Source organism: Dendrobates tinctorius, unplaced genomic scaffold, assembly GCF_039654945.1.
Source record: "Dendrobates tinctorius isolate UK_male_01 unplaced genomic scaffold, ASM3965494v1 ptg000121l, whole genome shotgun sequence".
Taxonomy (NCBI): domain Eukaryota; kingdom Metazoa; phylum Chordata; class Amphibia; order Anura; family Dendrobatidae; genus Dendrobates; species Dendrobates tinctorius.
Genome location: NW_027361789.1, coordinates 2,906,147 through 2,927,992, shown reverse-complemented (window position 1 = coordinate 2,927,992; position 21,846 = coordinate 2,906,147). Strand labels below are relative to the sequence as shown.

At 44.2% G+C, this 21,846-nt stretch overlaps 1 protein-coding gene across 4 annotated transcripts in view; it reads right to left on the bottom strand.

Annotated features, from left to right (window-relative positions):
• The window catches only part of OCA2 (OCA2 melanosomal transmembrane protein), a 665,305-nt gene that overhangs the window by 277,942 nt on the left and 365,517 nt on the right, over nucleotides 1–21,846 (bottom strand). For all 4 annotated transcript variants that reach the window (XM_073541479.1, XM_073541480.1, XM_073541481.1 and 1 more), the window contains 3 exons: nucleotides 15,384–15,541; nucleotides 14,950–15,032; nucleotides 11,556–11,709 (listed from right to left, as the gene is read on the bottom strand). In XM_073541479.1, coding sequence (XP_073397580.1) covers nucleotides 11,556–11,709; nucleotides 14,950–15,032; nucleotides 15,384–15,541 — 395 coding nt within the window. The remainder of the gene's footprint in view (nucleotides 1–11,555; nucleotides 11,710–14,949; nucleotides 15,033–15,383; nucleotides 15,542–21,846) is intronic.

Below are 21,846 nucleotides of genomic sequence, written 5' to 3'. Positions count from 1 at the left end.
GTCTGCAAGGGCTGTGTGAGTGCAGCTCACGCTGTGGAGTGGGTCCTGCAGCCACGTCAGGTTGTAGGCTGCCCAGCATGCCTCACTGCTGCCTCATACATCTTTTAATTTTTGAGCTGCATTTTTTACATAATTTCAATCTAGTGTGCTTCCATCCGTATCCATATACGTTGGTTGCAAACACTAATAGTAGACAGCGGAGCCTTTCTGCAGCCTTTCAGTGCTAGTGTCCACTTTGCTGCACTGTTCACGGCTGTCTGAGAGGTCTCTGACTGTGTGAGTGCAGCTCACGCTGAGTAGTGTGTCCTGCAGCTACGTCTGGTTGTAGGACGCTCAGCGTGCGTCAGTGCCTCACACATTTTTATTTGAGTGCAGCTCATTTTTTCTTCTATTAGTGTGCATCCATCCGTCTCCATCTACGGTGGTTGCAAACACTATATAGGAGTACACAGCGGAGCCTTTCTGCAGCCTGTCAGTGCCAGTGCCCACTTAGCTGCACTGTTCACGGCTGTCTTGAGAGGTCTCTGACTGTGTGTGAGTGCAGCTCACGCTGAGTAGAGTGTCCTGCAGCTACGTCTGGTTGTAGGACGCTCAACGTGCGTCACTGCCTCACACATATTTGTCTTTGAGTGCAGCTCATTTTTTCTTCTCCTATTAGTGTGCATCCATCCGTATCCATCAACATTGGTTGGTTGCAAACACTATATAGGAGTAGATAGAGGAGCCTTTTTTTCTGGCTTGTGCCCTGCCGGCGCAGCCAGATTAGTATTACCCAATTTTTTTGGAGCCTCATCTTTTGCATTGTAGGTTAACTGCCTGCATTGTAATAGCTCCAAAAAGTTGTTGATACTATCCGTTTCAATTCTTTGTTCACATACTTTGAGTTTGTTTCCAACAAAGAAACCACAAAAAAAGTTCACCAAACACTACATTTGGAACTTGTGTAGGCCACATCAGCTCCTATTAAAGTGTAGTCCACACACACACACTTCATAAAATTAGTGTTTCTTGTACCTGTAACCAGCTGTTCAGGAATAAGCACACTAAGGCCCCCCTTTGTACTTTTCTGCCTATCTTAAGCAGTCTGGCAAGATGAAGAAGGCAGGGAGTAAGGCGCGTGGGCGTGGAGTTTCAGCAGGGAGAGGACGTGGGGATTCTGCAGGGAGAGGACGTGGGGATTCTGGGCCTGCTGCGGGCACCAGTGGATCAGCATCCCCCAGTTTTAGCAGGCAACAGTCCTTTATGCGCAGCTTTGTAGGACCTCAACGTACCCCACTGCTGCAGGAGGAACAAATTGAAGCCGTTGTCGGATGGATGGCAGCTAACGCATCGACTTCAATTACTTCCACAGCCTCTCAGGACCAGAGCACCGAAGAGCAACCATCTGTCTCTTCACCACCTGCCAAAGTGCCCAGGCAGTCAGAGAGACATGGACAGGAGCCATCACAGTCTCTACATCTGTTCTCGGAATCTGTTGGCTTGGAAAGAGGGGGCCAGCCAAGCAGCATTCCTGAATGTGAAGAAGAGGGAGTATGCAGTGATGCGCAACTTCTTGGTCCCTCTGAATCTGAAGAGGCGAGTGGGCCAGTGCCTATGGTCAGCACACCTCAGTACGCATCAGATGATGACGAGACTCAGTTGCCACTTTCTGGTGCGTACGGTGCTGGCGAGACAACCCCGGAGAAGCAGCTGTTTGAAGAGGGGAGGGAAGATGATGAGGTCCTTGACCCATCATGGCGTGAGGAACAGGAAGGTGGTGGGAGCAGCTCGGAGGAAGAGATTCCCCTACCGGCCAAAACAGGAGGCAGAGGGAGGGGGAAGACTTGGTTGCCTGTACCCTCCACTTCGGCACCCGTTAGGAGCATTCCTCATTCCAAAGGCAAAACGGGCGCTCCCAAGACTTGCAGTGCGTGGTCCTTTTTTGACACAGTTGCAGATGACATTTGCTTTGTCAAATGCAAGCTGTGTCATCAGAAAGTCAAAAGAGGGAGAAATGTCAGCAACTTCAATACCACAAATATGTGGAAACATGTGCGAACCAAGCACGAGTTGGAGTTGCAGAGACACCCTGAAGACGTAGGCCAACGTACAGCACCACCTACCACCTCTTCAGTTCGTGTTGGGGCCTCTTCCTCCAGCTCACACACTGCTGGTTCGGCTTCCTCACAGGATCGCCAAGGAAGAACCTCTGCCACTGTTGTCCGGAGACCCTGTCAGATTCCACCCATAGCAGCACGTTCCCATCCATCACAGCCATCGGTAGCACAGGCATGGGATAAAAGGTGCCCTTACTCGGCAAACCATCCCCGAGCACAGTCTCTGAATGCTGGCATTGCCAAACTTCTGGCAGTTGAAATGCTGTCATTCAGGCTGGTGGACACTGACACCTTCCGGGACTTAATGGCATTGGCAGTCCCCCAATACAACGTGCCCAGCCGCTTTTATTTCAGCAGGCGAGCCATCCCTGCCCTGCAGAAACATGTTGAGGGCAAAATAAAACATGCGCTACTAAACGCCGTTAGTAGCAAGGTCCACCTGACCACCGATGCGTGGACCAGTAACCATGGACAGGGGTGATACCTTTCCCTCACTGCCCACTGGGTCAATGTTGTGGAGCCGGGTACAGATCTGGAGAGTGGCGCTGTACGTGTTCTTCCAACGCCACGGATTGCAGGACTCCAGTCTGTACACATAGACTCCTCCTCCTACTCAAGTTCCTCAGAAACAGCAGAGCAGGAGCCTGTTACGACCAATATGAGCACAGCCGTGGCCAAACGTCAACAGGCTGTACTCAAATTAATTTCTTTGGGGAATCGAAGCCACACAGCACAGGAGCTCTGGAATGCTATCAAGCAGGAGAGCGATGTGTGGTTTGGGCCAGCGAATCTCCAGCCGGGCTTGGTAGTGTGTGACAATGGCCGAAATCTGGTGGCAGCTCTTGGCCTAGGCAACCTCACACACATCCCATGTCTGGCACATGTGCTTAACTTGGTCGTGCAGAGCTTTCTGAGGGACTATCCGGATCTTGATGCACTGTTGCACAAGGTCCGCATAGAGTGCGCTCACTTGCGGCGTTCCAGCACGGCAAGATCGCACCTCGCTGCTCTGCAGCGACGATTTGGCCTTCCGGAACATCGCATCATATGTGACCTACCCACCCGGTGGAATTCAACGTTACATATGTTGGAGCGGTTGTGTGAGCAGCAGGCAGCAGTCATGGAGTACCAGCTGCATCAGGCGCAAACAAGTCGCACTGTGCGCCGTTCACACTTCAGCACCATTGAGTGGGCCTCTATGAAGGACATCTGCCTCGTTTTGCGTGCCTTCGATGAATCTACGCGGATGGCGAGTGAAGATGATGCACTAGTCAGCATGACTGTCCCCCTTATCTGCCTGCTTCAACAAACACTGCAAGCACTAAGGGATGAGGTTTCGGAAGAGGTGGAGGATGAGGAGTCCCAAATGCCATCTGCTTCTGGACAGTCTGCGCTACGTGTTTCCTCACAAAGGCCTAGGCAGGGGACACTTTGTGAGGAGGATGAGGAGGAGTCGATGGAGGAGGAAGACATCTCTCCAGAGGAGGGAGGTACACAAACCTCTATGTATGTACAGCGAGGGTGGGGTGATGCAGAGCAGGCCGAGGTCACGCCTCAAACAGGGGACAGCGGTTCTTTGGCAGTTGGGAGTCTGCAGCACATGGTTGATTTCATGCTGCAGTGCCTGAGAAACGACCGCCGCATCGCCCACATTCTCGTCTCGGCTGATTATTGGGGGTACACCCTCCTAGATCCTCGCTACCGGGACAGCGTACAAAGGCTCATACCAACGTTGAACCGGGAGCATAAACTGCAGGAGTACGAAGAGTCACTGGTGCAGTCCATAATGTTTTCCATTCCACCCGACAGCATTGTTTCTAGTGCTTTACAAAGCAGCTCTGTGCGTCGAGGCAGTGGAGGAAACTCTGCACAAAGAGGGAGCAGAGGCAGCGCCACAGCACAAGGCAAGACCACTATGGCCCAAATGTGGCAAAGTTTTGTGTGTCCACCACAATTGTCTACACCATCAGCGACGCCTCGAGTCAGCAGGAGGCAACGCTTCCGTCAGATGGTGTCAGACTACATGTCTTGCCCTGTCACTGTACTCCCAGATGGCTCTTCCCCCTTCAAGTTTTGGGTCTCTAAGCTGGATACATGGCCAGAGCTTAGCCATTATGCATTGGAGGTGCTGGCTTGCCCTGCTGCCAGTGTATTATCGGAACGCGTCTTTAGTGCCGCAGGTGGTGTACTAACAGACCGTCGCACGCGACTATCTTCCGATAATGTTGACCGTCTGACTTTTCTGAAAATGAACAAGGCCTGGATCTCCAAAGACTTTGCCATTCCTCTTACAGACTAAATTAGTGGTTGGCAACTGTATCCAGGTCTGCTGGTGTGTTCATTTTTCTACCACCTGAACTATAATCCCTGTGCTTCAACACAGCCAGTTGTCGCTCAGATGTGTCGTCTGCACAGAGAAACACACTAGCTCCTGTGTTAGTGTGGTTCAGTAACGCCAGCTGATCCCCTGCTGTGTGGACGGCAAAGTCACCAGCTCCATCAACATTCAAACCACTACTGATTTTTAACCGTGCCCAACTTAGGTCTCTGGCTCCACTGTCTCTACTATTTCCCCTGGCCTCCAACCCCGCCATCTACATCTCTGAAGTGGCGTCAGCACAATCTACACTTGTTCCTGTGGCTCAGTCCCATCAGTTTATCCCCTGATGTGTGTCCAGCAAGGTCTCCTGCTCTGTCCACATTCCCATAACCAGTAGTGGGAATGAGGACAGAGCTGGCGAACTTGCCGGACAAACATCAGGGGATGAACTGACGGGACTGAGCACCAGTAACACAGGAACAAGTGTAGATTGTGCTGACGCCACTTCAGAGATGTAGCTGGCGGGGTTGGAGGCCAGGGTAAATAGTAGAGACAGTGGAGCCAGAGGCCTAAGTGGAGCATGGTTAGAATCAGTAGTAGTCAACAACCTCCATAAAAACCGCTGCCCATTGGCCTGTGCATGCGGCATGCGTAATCCTGGGCTCCAACAGCGTCAGTTGGTGTTCAGAAGTGTCGTCTCCACAGAGCCAAACACATTCATTCAAGTGTTAGTGGGGTTCAGCACTGCCAGCTGTTCCCCTGCTGTGGAGATGGCAAGTCTCCTGCTGCCTACACCTGCCAAAATCCAGTAGGCCCCAGCCTGCTCCTCGCCTAATCCTGGGCTCCAACAGCGTCAGTTGGTGTTCAGAAGTGTCGTCTCCACAGAGCCAAACACATTCGTTCAAGTGTTAGTGGGGTTCAGCACTGCCAGCTGTTCCCCTGCTGTGGAGATGGCAAGTCTCCTGCTGCCTACACCTGCCAAAATCCAGTAGGCCCCAGCCTGCTCCTCGCCTAATCCTGGGCTCCAACAGCGTCAGTTGGTGTTCAGAAGTGTCGTCTCCACAGAGCCAAACACATTCGTTCAAGTGTTAGTGGGGTTCAGCACTGCCAGCTGTTCCCCTGCTGTGGAGATGGCAAGTCTCCTGCTGCCTTCACCTGCCAAAAGCAACAGGCCCCAGCCTGCTCCTCGCCTAATCCTGGGCTCCAACAGCGTCAGTTGGTTTTCAGAAGTGTCGTCTCCACAGAGCCAAACACATTCGTTCAAGTGTTAGTGGGGTTCAGCACTGCCAGCTGTTCCCCTGCTGTGGAGATGGCAGTCTCTCCTGCTGTCTCTGCATTCCAAAGACAGTAGGCCTCAGCCTACACCCAGATTTTGCCTGAGCTTCAACACAGCCAGTTGTAGCTCGGAAGTGCCGTCCACACGGAAAGAGACACTTGCTCCCGTGTCTCAGTGGGGTTCAGTAACGCCAGCTGTTCCCCTGCTGTGTGGATGGCAGTCTCTCCTGCTGTCTCCGCATTCCAAAGACAGTAGGCCTCTGCCTACACCCTCCTATTTCCTGGGCTTCAACACAGCCAGTTGTAGCTCGGAAGTGCCGTCCACACGGAAAGAGACACTTGCTCCCGTGTCTCAGTGGGGTTCAGTAACGTCAGCTGTTCCCCTGCTGTGTGGATGGCAGTCTCTCCTGCTGTCTCCGCATTCCAAAGACAGTAGGCCTCTGCCTACACCCTCCTATTTCCTGGGCTTCAACACAGCCAGTTGTAGCTCGGAAGTGCCGTCCACACGGAAAGAGACACTTGCTCCCGTGTCTCAGTGGGGTTCAGTAACGCCAGCTGTTCCCCTGCTGTGTGGATGGCAGTCTCTCCTGCTGTCTCCGCATTCCAAAGACAGTAGGCCTCTGCCTACACCCTCCTATTTCCTGGGCTTCAACACAGCCAGTTGTAGCTCGGAAGTGCCGTCCACACGGAAAGAGACACTTGCTCCCGTGTCTCAGTGGGGTTCAGTAACGCTAGCTGATCCCCTGCTGTGTGGATGGCAAAGTCTCCTGCTGCCTACACAGTCCTACTACTACTGATTTTTAACCGTGCTCCAATTAGGCCTGTGGCTCCACTGTCTCTCGTATTTCCCCTGTCCTCCAACCCCGCCAGTTACAGCTCCGAAGTGGCGTCTGCACAATCCACACTTGTTCCTGTGTTACAGGTGTTCAGTCCGGTCAGTTAATCCCCTGATGTGTGTCCGGCAATGTCGCCTGCTCTGTCCACATTCCCATAACTACTTATGGGAATGTGGACAGAGCAGGCGACATTGCCGGACACACATCAGGGGATTAACTGACCGGACTGAACACCTGTAACACAGGAACAAGTGTGGATTGTGCAGACGCCACTTCGGAGCTGTAACTGGCGGGGTTGGAGGACAGGGGAAATACGAAAATCAGTGAAGCCACAGGCCTAAGTGGAGCTTGGTTAAAATTAGTAGAAGTCTACAACCGATCTTAAAATTTCTTCAATGCAGCCTCAGCCTGCTCCGTGCTTGTCCCTGGGCTTCAACACAGCCAGTTGTTGCTCGGAAGTGCCGTCTTCACAGAGTAAAACACTAGCTCCTGTGTTTGTGGGGTTCAGTAACGTCAGCTGTTCCCCTGCTGTTTTGATGGCAATCTGTCCTGCTGCCTCCCAATTGACAGCACATCAGGCCTCAGCCTGCTAAGTGCTTGTCCCTGGGCTCCAACATCGCCAGTTGCTGCTCATAACTGACTTTGGCACGGGTACTCCCTCCTGCCCAGCTTAGTTCCAGCCCTGCCTGCTGTTTCCGGGAAGTGTCAATGTCAGTTTGCCACCCCAAGTTGCCATGTCGTGGTGCGGTTGGGTTAGCCGAGGCTAGGGTGCCAGCAGTTTAGGTGCTTCCTATGTGGACTGCGGGTTCTGGTAAGAAAGGCTTGTTCCGTAGTGCCAGTAGGACAAGCACCCCCTGTAGGACTGTGTGATTCGGTAACTGCGGCCAGCTTGCGGCATGCCAACTTTGCTTTTCAGGGGTAACTTCAGCTGCCCCTCCGGGTTCCAGCACCGTCAGCTGGTTCTCGGCAGAGCCTTTGGCCTAGGTGCCTCCATCTCGGTATACGAGTTCCGGCAACGTCTGCTGGTCCTTGGTAGTGCTTTGTAGCACAGGTACCTCCTGCTTAGTAACCGGGTTCCAGCACCGTCAGCTGGTCCTCGGTTGTGCCATTGGCTCTTATTCCTTCTGCTGCCCCTCCGGGTGCCAGCACTGTCAGCTGGTCCTCGCTATTTCCATTTGCTCTTGCAGCTTATGCTACCCATCCGGGTTCCAGCACCGTCAGCTGGTTCTCGGCAGAGCCTTTGGCCTAGGTGCCTCCATCTCGGTATCCGAGTTCCGGCAACGTCTGCTGGTCCTTGGTAGTGCTTTGTAGCACAGGTACCTCCTGCTTAGTAACCGGGTTCCAGCACCGTCAGCTGGTCCTCGGTAGTGCCATTGGCTCTTGTTCCTTCTGCTGCCCCTCCGGGTGCCAGTACAGTCAGCTGGTTCAAGAGGACAAAGAACAGGAAGACAACCACCAAGATGCAGAACAACAAGAGAGAGAAGACAAAGAAGCATAAAAAAACAAAGCAGAAGAACATTAAGCATAAGACTAATACTCTGAGCAAATGATATTATCTTATTTATAAGCAGAAGATGACTAAGCAGTGTATGGGGGTGAGTCCGTTCCTCCTCGTGGTGCCCCTGGAAAAGGCCTGCTGCTGCAGGCCAAACTGAACGCGGACAAATCCTGTTGTAAATCTTTTGTGACAGGCAGAACGGAAGGTGTAAACTTCTAACTTTTCTAGTTAACAACTACAGGAATGCCTGACACAAATAAGAATATGATGAAGAAGAATAGGAAGAAGATGAAGAAGTTGAATATGTAGAATAATAATTGTTGAATAAGAAGAATATGAAGAATGTAAGAAAAGGAATAAGAAGAAGAATGTAAGAAAAGGAATAAGAAGAAGAATGTAAAAAAAGGAAGAAGAAGAATGTAAAAAAAGGAAGAAGAAGAAGAAGAAGAAGAAGAAGAAGAAGAAGAAGAAGAAGAAGAAGAAGAAGAAGAAGAAGAAGAAGAAGAAGAAGAAGAAGAAGAAGAAGAAGAAGAAGAAGAAGAAGAAGAAGAAGAAGAAGAAGAAGAAGGTAAAAAAAGGAAGAAGAAGAAGGTAAAAAAAGGAAGAAGAATAAGAAAGAAGAAGAAAGAAGAAAGAAGAAGAAGACATACATGTCTGGCAAAATATAAATGAGGCTAACATAGTCAATATCTTTGTAACTCCTAACGTCTTTAAAAAAAAAGTTTAATTCCTGCTATTCCATTTGATTGGGCTAAACCTCTATGGCTTTAATGTCTCCTCCACCTCCCACAATATATTCTACATTATTCTTAGTTGTTTTTCTTCATGTAGAATTAACCTACAAGGAAAGAAAGGGTTTTTTTTAATTCCGATATTTTGGCCCCATTGACTTGCATTGGTTCCCGGTATCGGAATCGGCGATACCGATACTTTTTTTAAGATCGGCCGATCCATTCCGATCCGATATTTTCAAGTATCGGCTGGTATCGCTCAACTCTAATGTTCAGGAGATGCACTCAATACTTGGTTGGGGCTCCTTTTGCATCAATTACTGCATCAATGCGGCATGGCATGGAGGCGATCAGCCTGTGGCACTGCTGAGGTGTTATGGAAGTCCAGGTTGAATTGATAGCAGCCTTCAGCTCGTCTGCATTGTTGGGTCTGGTGACTCATCTTCCTCTTGATAATACCCCATAGATTCTCTATGACATTAAGGTCAGGCGAGTTTGCTGACCAATCAAGCACAGTGATGCCGTTGTTTTTAAACCAGGTATTGGTAATTTGGCAGGTGCCAAGTCCTGCTGGAGAATTAATTTTCCATCTCCAAAAAAAGCTTATCAGCAGAGGGAAGCATGAAGTGTTCTAAAATTTCCTGGTAGTCGGCTGCGCTGACTTTGGTCTTGATAAAACACAGTGGACCTACACTAGCAGATGATATGGCTCCCCAAGCCATCACTGTTTGTGGAAACGTCACATTAAACCTCAAGCAGCTTGGATTGTGTGCCTCTCCACTTGTAACCCATGTCCTGGATACATCTGTGTGTGGTGACTTTTGAAGCAATGACTCCAGCATCATTCCACTCTTTGTAAATCTCCCCCCAATTTTTTAATGGCCATGTCTTAATCCTTTTGACACAGTGGTTATCCCTGTTACTTGTTCACTTTTTTCTACCACTCAGCTTTCCACTATTATGATAGGATACAGCACTCTGAAAAGCCAGCATCTTTAGCAATGACCTTTTGTGGCTTACTCTCCTTGTGGAGTGTGTCAATGACTTTCTTCAACAGTCTTCCCCATGATTGAGCAGCCTACTGAAACAGGTAGGAAGCCTTTGTATGTGCTTTTGTTAATTATTCTAATTTACTGAAATAATGACTTTGGGTTTTCATTGGCTGTAAGCCATAATCATAAACAAACAAAAACAAACACTAGGGGGTCTGCAATACCAAGACAGGTTATTACACTTGGGGTTATTTAGTTTGGAGAATCGGAGGCTTCGGGGTGATCTTATTACAATGTATAAATATATGCGGGGACAATACAAAGACCTATCTAATGATCTTTTTACTCTTAGACCTGTGATGGGGACAAGGGGGCATACTCTACGTCTGGAGGAAAGAAGGTTTAAGCATACTCACAGACGCGGATTCTTTACTGTAAGAGCAGTGAGACTATGGAACTCTCTGCCATATGATGTTGTAATGAGTGATTCCCTACTAAAATTTAAGAAGGGACTGGATGCCTTTCTTGGAAAGTATAATATTACAGGGTATATACACTAGTTTCTTTAATATTGCGTTGATCCAGGGAGCTAGTCTTATTGCCGTATGTGGAGTCGGGAAGGAATTTTTTTCCCCAGTGTGAAGCTTACTGTTGCCACATGGGTTTTTTTTTGCCTTCCTCTGGATCAACATGTTAGGGCAAGTTAGGATAGGATATGGGTTGAACTAGATGGACTTAATGTCTCCCTTTAACCTTAATAACTATGTTACTATGTTAAATTAGATTACTCTGTTTGTAATGACTCTATATAGGAGTTTCCCTTTTTGTATTGAAGAACTGAAATAAATTACTTTTGCTGATATTCTACTTTAGTGAGAAGCACTTGTAAATAGCATGCATGTGAGGTGGCAGGTTCCCTTCCAATTGATTTCTTCCTTCTAATGCCTTTTATTTGGTCCAAAACGAAATGCTCACTAAAAGAGAAGAGTTGGAGAGAGGAGGAGAGAGACACACAGACACCAAGACAGACAGACACCAAGACAAAGACATCAAGACAGAGAGAGAGACACAGACACCGAGACAGAGAGAGAGAGATACAGAGTTTCAGCTCCAAAGTTCTGGTCTCCATTGATTTCAATGGGGTTCAAGTTAGAGTACAGTTCTGGTTCACAAATTGAACTTTGGACTAAAGTTTGGTCAAGTACCAGAACCTAAAATTCCACAGACCCGCTCATTCCTACTCACTAGTAAATAAAGAGCTAAAGCAATTAGAACACAGTTATCCAAAGATCTGAGATATCATCTCCCAAGATCTTGGTGCCGAAATCTCCATCTGCGCATGCCCCACCCCAGGCAGCCATTTTCCCGGAGTCCACCACATAGGAAACCATGGAACTGCAGGACCTTTCAAAAAATGTCAGCAGAGCCCCCCGCAGCAGCAGGGGACACCCGAAGCAGCACCGGACACTCACAGCGGCGAGCCGCACATCCGAATACACTCTCATCCCAGCCTGCAGCTATGCTCCACTCTTGCCTCCTCCAGCAGTGACCCTGGGACCCCGCTTCACCGCAGCCACCACCCCTGGTAAGCAATAAGATGCATAGATTATAAGTATCACCACCATTTCATTAAAAAAAGTTTCTCTCTATTTTTCGCCTCAAAATTTGTGGTGCGTCTTATAATCCGGATCGTTTTATAATCCGCAAAATACGGTATGTTCTTATTTAGGGTCTTCGAAATAAAAAAATAAATTAAAAAAGTGATAACCAATACTAATGTTCTGATTGGCCTATTGATAGGTCTTACCTCAAATATGATTAAAACATAAACACCTGCCAAGATAATGGCTGCAATTGTTACTTGGGTCTCAATGCCCGCACTAAGATACTGATGAGTTACAGACAGTGGGACAAGCTGAGTCTCTTGAAGAAATGCTTGAATGTTTATTGAAATGGTGTCACTGGGAAACAAAATGAACAAGATTAGCTAGCAACCATAATTAGTTTTAACAGTAAGAAAATGTATTCATAGATTACATATATTAGAATTTTATTAACTCGGCATGATAATGAAAGAATTTGATAGACACTGATTAAAATGTCTACAGCTTCTATGCAAGCTCATGTGTCTCCAAGGTGACAGTACAAACTGTTACCATGAAGACACATACGCAAGTCTGCATATGAGTTGTAGAGGAGCTACGGTAGTTGCTTTTATCACTATGTTAAACATGAGACACTGCACCATTTTTTAAAGCAGAGGTTAAAGAAAAAAATTATAATCTATATTAGTTCTTAGCCCCTTTTAGTTACTGACTGGCTTGGAGTCACAGAATTGGTTACCATTGATATCCAGCTATTAAATTCACAAAAACACCTGGCACGCGCTAAAAATGGATTTAAATGTCTTGTCAAATTCCTGAGCTTCTCAGATTCTGCCGCTCTGGGCCATTTTACGTGGAATCACTCCAATGCAGGCATACTTACATTGGTTGCTTTTGGAGTACAATATGTGAAATTTCACTTTGCAGACCAACTGCACATTTCTTCAAATACTGCACTCCATATGCAAATAATGTGATCATCTCTGCAATGGGAGAGAAGCAGCGCAAAATGGGAAAAAGCAGCAGAAGAAAACAGGGATTTTTACAATGTAGCTAACTCAATTTTTTGGAAAGTAACAAGTGCTCTTTAATCACCAGAGTACTCTGCACTGACAATGACAAGGTTAATAAACCTGAGTATATAAGAAAAGAGAGAGTGAGGTTTTGTCTTTCTAGGGGTATGTGCACACTAAGTAATTTCTGCAGCAAATTCCGGACTGTTGTCAGGAAAAAAGGCAGTATAAAATACACATTTTTAGCATGCGCCTTTGAAGCACTTTTTTTCCCCTCACATTCAAGGTGAAATCCACTGCAAAAAAAAGATGAAAATATTGACATGCTATAGATTTAAAATGGCTTTAAATCTGCAAGAAAAAAAATAAACAGTGTGCATGAGACTCCAGATATCTCATTCCCTTTGCTGGAACTAGGAAATGCTTTAGTTTTTGTGACAAAAATACACAGAAAAAAAAACACAGCAAAAAGGCAGCAAATACTTAACGTGTGCAAATACCCTTAGGAATCTATGTGAGCAGAATGAATGGACAATTAAAAGAAAAACCTAACATTTTCCATCTCAATTGTTTATTTTCGCCTGGTAAAAGAAAAATGGTAAGCAAATAACTCAAAATGTACAAAACTACATTTCTGACATTTCAAAAAACACATCTGTGACAAACATAGCTTCCCTTTTAAATATCAGCCATAAGCCTTCCATACATGGAGTCTGTCAGTTTCTGTTGACTATCATCTTTTCAGGCAACAAACATCAACCACGGCCTCCGAGACACAAGTTCGAAATAGGGTTCAGGTCAGGTGAGGAAGAAGTCCATGCAATTATTCTTTAATCTAAGTACTTTGATGGCTAGCCAAGTAGTGGAAGACTTTGATGCATGTGATGGAGCATCATGATTTTCTAGAAAGATGCAAGCTTTTTCCTGTAACACTGCTTGAATAAAGTGTGCTCTAAAAACTGGTAGGTTTTTGAGTTGATTTTGAGTAAATCTTCAACCCAAAAAGGTCCAAATAGCTTATTTTTAATAATATAAACACAAAACAGCATCCTCCCTTCATGGAGTTTTCTAACAAATACCGATTCAGCTCCATGCCCATCCATCTGGTCCATCAAGAGTCCCTCTCATCAGTTCATAAAACTTTTAAGAAAATCTGTCTTCAGATATTTTTTGATCTAGCTTTGGTGTTTCAACTTTTGTGGCTTGTTCTTAAGTTTTCAGTTTTTCTTACTTTGGACATGTTTCTGAGCACTGAGCACATTGTATATCTCGGCACTCCAGGGAGGTTTCAGTTCTGCAATACAACATCACTGGAGGATAATGGGCTACTACTCACTTCACGTTTCAGGCTCTAAAATCTTTGGAAGTTAATGTTCATTTTGTTTCCTCAACGCTTTTCTCTGCTAGCGTTATGACTCTTTGAAACAAAACTTTTAATGGTTCTCAGATCATCTCCCAATATCTTAGCAATTTTAAGTGGGCTGCACACCTCTAAGGCTTGTAATAATTTTGTACTTTTTACAGTAAGTTAAAATCTTCATGGCCCATTTTATATGAGGAAAACAAGCTGCTTAATAATTCTGTACACCTTCATAAGAGGTGGTAATATCCTTAGGCCTCACCCTCACTCATTACAGAAATACACATCACTTGAAATGCTTTAACCAATATGAATTCAAGTTTACCCAGCTTAGCAATGGAAAATGTGCATAAAAATTATTATCACAATACTCGCTCACCTTATAATTGCACCCACGGTTAGAGAGTCATCAAAGCTTTTATGCCAGTGCTCCATAAAAGTCTTTGAAAAATTCCATAATTTAGGCAAACTGGCCATAATGCTAAAATTATACAACTTTCTGTGTATTCATATCACTGTTGCCCAGCTAGTGGGTGGAGATAGGCAGCATGGGGGCATAGCAACCACGGCTCCTCAAATAGAATCATAGAATGTTCGAGTTGGAAGGGACCGCCAGGGTAATAGTGTTCAACTGTGTTGCATTTTTGTGCGCTCGGCGCAGCGCCAAAAGGGCGCAAGCACCGGCAGAAGTGTACCAGCGCATGACCAGCATACCCAACACTAAATATAGGGTACGCTGATCACATGCAGCGTCATGCGATCAGAGGAGAGGCTGACCAGAGGGGGCGCGGCTGGGGACGGAGCTTAGGGGCAGCCGTGCGCTGTGCCCAGTAACGCTAGTGTGAAACTAGCCTAATACAGACACCTAAAATGCAGTTGCTTCAAATTAGTGAAAAATTACTTCTCTTTGCAATTATCTAGAAAATTTGTATCTTTGTTTATACTCCTTTTGTTCATTATTGTGATCCGCTGAAAACTCTGACTGGAGATAAATCGTAAATCAAGTAGTTATCTCTAAGGGAGCATTTAAGTGCTTGTGGCATTGATTCAATGAGAACATTTACTGCTTCCCATGCAGATATGTCAAATACACATACAGTTGGATGGGACTGCAAAGTATCCTAGAAAATACACCACTTGAAGAGAATTGCTGGTCAACAGCGCAGGTTATGGTTCATAAAAGCTTTATGCTTCCCTGTCATAATATTAAATAATCACACTAACCTGTTCAATATTTGAAATGTTCTTTCTTTTACAATATGTTCCTTACGTCTTGAATTCAGAGCCAGTGTCCAGTTGTGTATCACCTGCAAAATACTGAATGACTTACACCAGGATAAAGCTTGCATGCAAATAACAGAATATGAAGTACATGGAAAATATTTTATGACATTTTACTCTATTAATCAGTACCAGATAAGTATCATGGAAGAGCCATATGCACTTAGCCTGGAAGGTAAAATATTGAACCATGTGGAGGCACAGGCACTTGGGTGTCCTCACATGAGGCCAGCATTCAGCACCATTCTGTTAGATGACTTTTGTTAGCAACCAATAAGAGCTTTCATTATACTTCCTTCTGGAAGACTATTTTAGCGTATTCTTTATTAGACATGTGTATATTTTTACAAAACAGATGTACGCACAATACTACCAACCTGTGTAGGTCGACGTCTCCTTGAAAAAGGGTCATCAAGTTGCACAATTTGAATAAGGACATATTCATCATTACGTTGATCAATCAAATCTCCAGCAAACGGACCATCAACTTCTAGCTTTAGAAGTGCAGAGTCACGAAAGTCTGTAAGATTTGCAGCTTGTAATGAATTGTTAAGGGCGTACCATTTATGGATGAAACATACATTTATGCACATACATTAGAACTAAAATACCTCAGGAAACAAAAAAAATGATAAAAGGAAAGAAAGTGAATTATGCTTTCTTCAGGCTTGTTTTTATTTTAGTCTTTGAGTTTTGAAGGTCATTGGACAGTGTGTGTCAGAACATAAACTGCATTACATTAGCCAAGTAAGTTCATGATCAAAAGGGACAGATTGCAGAGTTTTGGTTGAGATGCTGATGTAAGAAACTCACAGACTGAGCCACCATTGAAAATTCTATCAAAAATGGTGGAAAACATAGCACAGACTAAGATGCAAAAGCAGGGCCGGCCCGAACGAATAGGCGAACTAGGCGGACGCCTAGGGCGCTGACCCAAAGGGGGCGCCAGAGAAAAAATAGAATAAATTATAAAAAATCTTTTCAAAAGGCAAAAAGTTTTAGGGATGGAAAGAAAAGTGTACATAAAAGACATTGATGCCATAGAGCTATGTGGTGAACCGGAGGCAATGTCAAGACGTGTTCCAGAAGATTCATCACCAAAAGACGTTCTTGAACTTTTGCTTTAGGCTGTGTGCACACGCTGCGGAATATGTGCGGATTCATCCGTGCGGATCTTGTAAAATCCGCAGGTGAAACCGCAGGTCAAAATACCTGCGGTTTTACCTGTGGATTGCTCTGCGATTTTGCCCTGCGGTTTTTCATCTCCTCAATGGAGGAGATGGCAAACCGCAGGGGAATCCGCAGAAAGAATTGACAAGTCAATTCTTTCTGCGGATTGAAAACCGCAGATAATCCGCGCGGAAAATTCTGCACCATCTGCATTGCGGTTTTTGATTCCCATAGGGAATCATGGTACTGTACACCGCAGCAAAAACTGCTGCGGGTCCGCAGCGGCCGGAACCGCAGCAAAATCCGCAGCGTGTGCACACAGCCTAAATCTGACTTGAAAGAAAGTGTCCCAAACCTGTTGGTGGCTCTAAGAATTCTTTTGACTCTGCTTGTGTCCGTGGCCTCAGGAGAGAGAAGCTTCTCAAAACTAAAGCTAATTAAAACATATTTAAGGGCAAATATGACGCAAGAGAGGTTGGTTGGGTTGGCAACAATTTCGATAGAATCTGAAGTTGCTAAACAAATTAATCTCGGTGACTTAGTGTCATCCTTTTAAAAAAAAAAGGCAAGGAAACAAAAATTGTAATTACCTATGTTCGTTTTTGTTTTGTGATATTGATTACTTTGTATATATTTGTCCTATACAACTTCTCAGAAGATTAAAGAGTTAGGAGAGAGTTAATTAGTCATTGTTGTTGTGGTTTATTATGCTCCTCAATTTATATCCCAAGTTTTCATCTACTGCCAAGAATAGTAGGGGCGCAACAAAATAGTTTCGCCTATGGCACCGTAATCTCTCGGGCCGGCCCTGTGCAAAAGATAATCAGGATAAAACAGTGCAGCCCAAATGGTTAGAAAGGTAAGAAAATATTTTTATTTGCAATATACTGTAAAAACCTGCTAAGCATTTCAAAGCTAATCCAGGTCTTTTGTCAGGCATATCAAACAATGGGGAACACCACAAGATTTATGGTCTATGATTATTTTTAGAGCACTATTGATTCCTTGCTGCTGTACACATGAAAAGGAGATACATACGAAATACAAGTCTAAATTACAGAGTAAAAACGAATAATGATAGACTGGTGCAGAAAAGAGAGGGCTCTGCCTTTGCGGGCTTATAGTCTAGAAGATAATGTGGAAGGAGACAGTAGGTTGGGGAGTTTCAGTAGCACTGGTGGTGATAAGGTGTCTGGCTGCGAGCTGTCTTGAAGAGAAGGGTTTTCAAGCTCCGTCTGAAAATTTCAAATTTGGTGAATAATCGGATGTGTTGGTGCATAGAATTGATAGGGGATACTCTGGAGAAGTCTTGTAGGTCAACTGGGTAACAAATGTACAATTGTGGGGGGAGAGGAGGAGGAGGAGGAGAAGTAGAGATTATGTGTGGGAACATATCGGGAGATTAATTTGGATATATACAGAAGAGAGATTATGTAAGGCTTTATTAGTACACTTATGCATTTTATGTAAACTCAGCATATACTAATTCAAAATTGATTTGGGAACACAATAATGGAAAGAACAGTCTCTCAGTAAGCTGGTTTTTCTGTTTGACCAGAATCTTCTCTTTTGCTTCAATCTGCTCACGGGTGCCAACCATTATTCTAATTTAAATGTAGTTAATTAGAGTACAGGTTTCATTGGACTTCCTTAGAAAAAATACTGCATGTGGCCAAAGATTCATAGCTCCAAAATTATATTTTACAAACACATCCCTTGAAAATAGCATCTGACCTTCCGATAATAACATTTTTGTTACAAAAAAAAAAAAAATCAGTACATTCTGTGGTGTAGTGTGATGTGAACTGAAGAAATGTGTAAAGCAGGCTTCATAAAACTTATCTGGAAAGAATTATTAGAAGCTGTCCCTAGGTTTCAAAATTCTAGCAATTCAACATATTGCAACATATCGCTTTTCTTAACTGTGAATTCCTCCCACCAGGATCCGTAAGCCTGCAATCATCCTAGATTCAGGAGAACAGTCTTTTACCGAGATTCAGAGCTTTTGTTAGGAGATGCACATAATAACAATAATAATAATAATAATAATAATAAAAAATAATCATTACTTTTTATATAGCGCCAACATATTCCACAGCACTTTACAGTTTTACACACATTATCAACGTTGTCCCCGATAGGGTTCACAATCTAAATTCTCTTTCAGTATGTTGAGAATTTTTTGGGATGGAATGTAGGAAGAAACCGGAGTACCTGGAGGAAACCCACCAAAAACGGGGAGAACATACAAACTCCTTGCAGATGTTGTCCTTGGTGGGATTTTAACCCAGGACTCCAGCGCTGCAAGGCTGCAGTGTTAACCACAGTGCTGCTCTTATAACTTGCACTAGAAATGATTTTCCTTGATGAACAGGTCGGTATATGAATGTGAAATCACAACTGCGAGTGCAATTGCAACTTTCATATTACAGTAAAAGCAGGATGAAGCTGGGCACTTTGACTACCCCAGGTAGTAGATAATATTTAGAATATATCACACACATGTAAACAGATCCGTCTGAAATATTTTTATAGCACATAAAAGAATTTGCCATTGAGGGCTTATTTCTAATAATTTAAAAGTCATTCATCCTTGCTGCTCCCAATATTGGTTTCATTTGTGAACATATTTAAAGGAATATTTAAGCTTCTGTACCTGGAACTATACAGCTCAAGCACACAAAGACACCCAGCAGCTCTATTGACTCATTCCTCCGGCTTGTAAAGAGAAAGAGATTATATGCGATTGCTCACTGCTTTGTGGAGCTCAGATGAAAAATCATCAATAAGTACATTCAAAATAGAAAACCTTGGAAGAAAAGACTGAATTATGTATGATTAGAACAATCATCTCACCCTGAGACATATCATTAACTTGTTCTTCATCCAGAACAAAATATTCTTTTACAGAAATGTTTCTTTTCCATATGTGATTGGGTCTAGAGCGTTCATTGTGCGACTATGTAAAATACTACAGAACAAGAATGTGTAGATCAAAAATGATTTAAAGAAAACAAAATCTAGGAAAATCTGAGAGTTAAAAAGTTTGAAACTATGTAAGATGCAGGTGGATAGATGACAATAAAGAAAGGATTTATTTGTAACAATGATTTACGGTAGTTGAAAATGGAAAAAAATGCAGTGAACACAGGAAATAAGGAAATAGAAGTGTAAGGTTGGAGTCTCTTTAACTGGAGGAGTTCTGAACAGGGCTAACTGGCCACAATGGCAACAACTCAATCAGTCAATACATACTTGCCTTCACAGATGATAGACCCTAGGCCTCTGGATTTTACTGCTATGGCCTCTGTGGATGTGGTCCTCTTGTCCTACACTGCAGGCTGCACATGTTCTTATTGGGAAGGTCCTGTCGCCGGATTCCTGTTGTCCTGTAAACAGTCTCTTTCTGTACCTTGTCACTTTGTCTGGCTGCCATCTCATAGGAGCAGTCACAGTGTGTTTCCAGCTCTCTGACACTGCTGGTACATCTTTCTTTGCATATTCTCTGGTCATCCGTAGATATGACTACACCCTTTAAATATTGGTAGTCAAAATAAATGACCGATTTTCAAGTTAAAGTAGACTTTTAAAAGGACTTTTCAATAGAGATGGGCGAACCTGAACAGTAAAATTTGGGGTCCGTACCGAACACCTAATGTTTGTTAGGGCCGGTTTTAGACAAAATGGGGCCATGGGCAAAATTCAAAGTGGGGCTCCAATCCTGAAATATTCCACCAACAACATTGTTCAGCACCTTCACATGTCCATATAAAACACGTACTTGTTACACAGATATCGTTGTCACTAGTATTTTCAATCAGTGTGCCATCCGTGTTTTTCAGGTATGGATACTGGAAATGAAATTGCAAAGCTTCTCATATACTTCCCATGTTAAACACAGGCGGCACACATACAACACATATAAGGCACACGTATGACATACGTATGACACACGTACAGCACACAGACGGCATGTTTACATGGACCCATAGACTTGTATTGGCTCTTGTCATCCGTGCTGCTGGAAAAACACAGATGAGTGCAGCACCGTAGGTTAAATAGGGTACATGTGGCATCCATGAAAAACATGACACATGGTTGTGTATGGGGGCCATACAGTCAAATAATAGAAAACATTAGCAGAATTGCCGTCTTTTTCTACATCCTTTCTCACAAACAGCAGAATAAAAAGTGATTAAAAAAGTCTTACTTGTAAACCCAAACTACTCTGCTAAGTCCCCTCTGGCTCCGTGGCCGATGGTTTGGGGTCCCTGACTGTGATGATTTACTTTGCAGCTATAAGGTGCAGCCACAAGACCACTGCAGCCCAGTGCCAAGACTGGCAGAGACCCCCAGAGCATCGATGCTGGAGCCGCAGGGGATTTATAATTTCATGCAAATTATTTTTACATCATCAGAAAACCCCTGTAGACACTGTTCACATACACCATTTTTGCTGCGAGTTGATCTACAGTGTTGGTAGGAAATAATCTGCGTTTTTGCAACCTTATCACTTGCATTTTTGTGTCCCATACATCTGAAAAGAGGAAAAAAACGCTTCAGAGATGCTGAAAGACGACAGCAACAGGTTTATTAAAAAAAAAAAAAAAAGTCTTCTGGCCAGTATCCACGTCTGGCTGCTGTACTGGGACAGCGAGGAATAGTATAGTTGACGGCACTATTCCACACAATAGTATATTAAAGCCCTGTTCACACTGCGCTTCTGCTGTTCATCCGGAGGCTCTGCCTGAATCCCCCCAAAATAGGATTCACATAAATCCCTGGCAGAGCCACAGACTACACTGACACAAGCAGAGTTCAAATGAATTTGTTTTTTTCTGAAATTGACAGATTTATTTTCTTATGCCAGGTACACATGATCAGGAATTGGCAGCGCTTTGGACACAGCATGTCTGTTGCGTCCAAAGCGAGTGGTGGGACAGTATAGCAGAGCTGAATGTGCTAGGAGAGGTGATAAAAAAATTTGTAATGTGACACAGCTCAACTCAGCTGCACTTTCTAATAATGCAAGAAGTTAGACCAGGATATCAAAGATTTATCACACACTGAGAAACCCAAACTATTGTGGAGGTGTGTACATTTTCTACTGTGTTGCTGTCTGCTTATAATTGCACAACTCATACAGAGAGTAGTACATGACCCCAGTGAAAGTCATCTAATAGCACCCATTAAAACTTAAACGTTAACTCATTAGGTACAAAATACTTAATTGCTAATATCTCTGCAATGGAGAGATTAAAAATATATTTGTGTGTGTTAATTTGGTGACTGGTCCTCTTTAAAAAGACGAACGACACAAATATTTAAAACATCAATAGACAAATCCACCAGATTCACTCATTTCAATATCTCTATTTTCTGGTTTATAAACAGAGCTGTATGTGAAACTCCTTTTATGATGCCCATATAGTAAGAGGCAGTGTTTACTAACTGAACTTGATATCAAATCTATTGCTTTGGCTATAATATTCATGCATATTCATGCTCAAGAACTATGCAAGATTTCACAATGAGTTATGAAATTCATGCGATGTCCACGTGATCAGACTAGTATGTGCGCAGTAATGTAAACAGAAGTCAATAGCATGCTAATAATTGCTTATATACAGTGGGTACGGAAAGTATTCAGACCCCTTTAAATTTTTCACT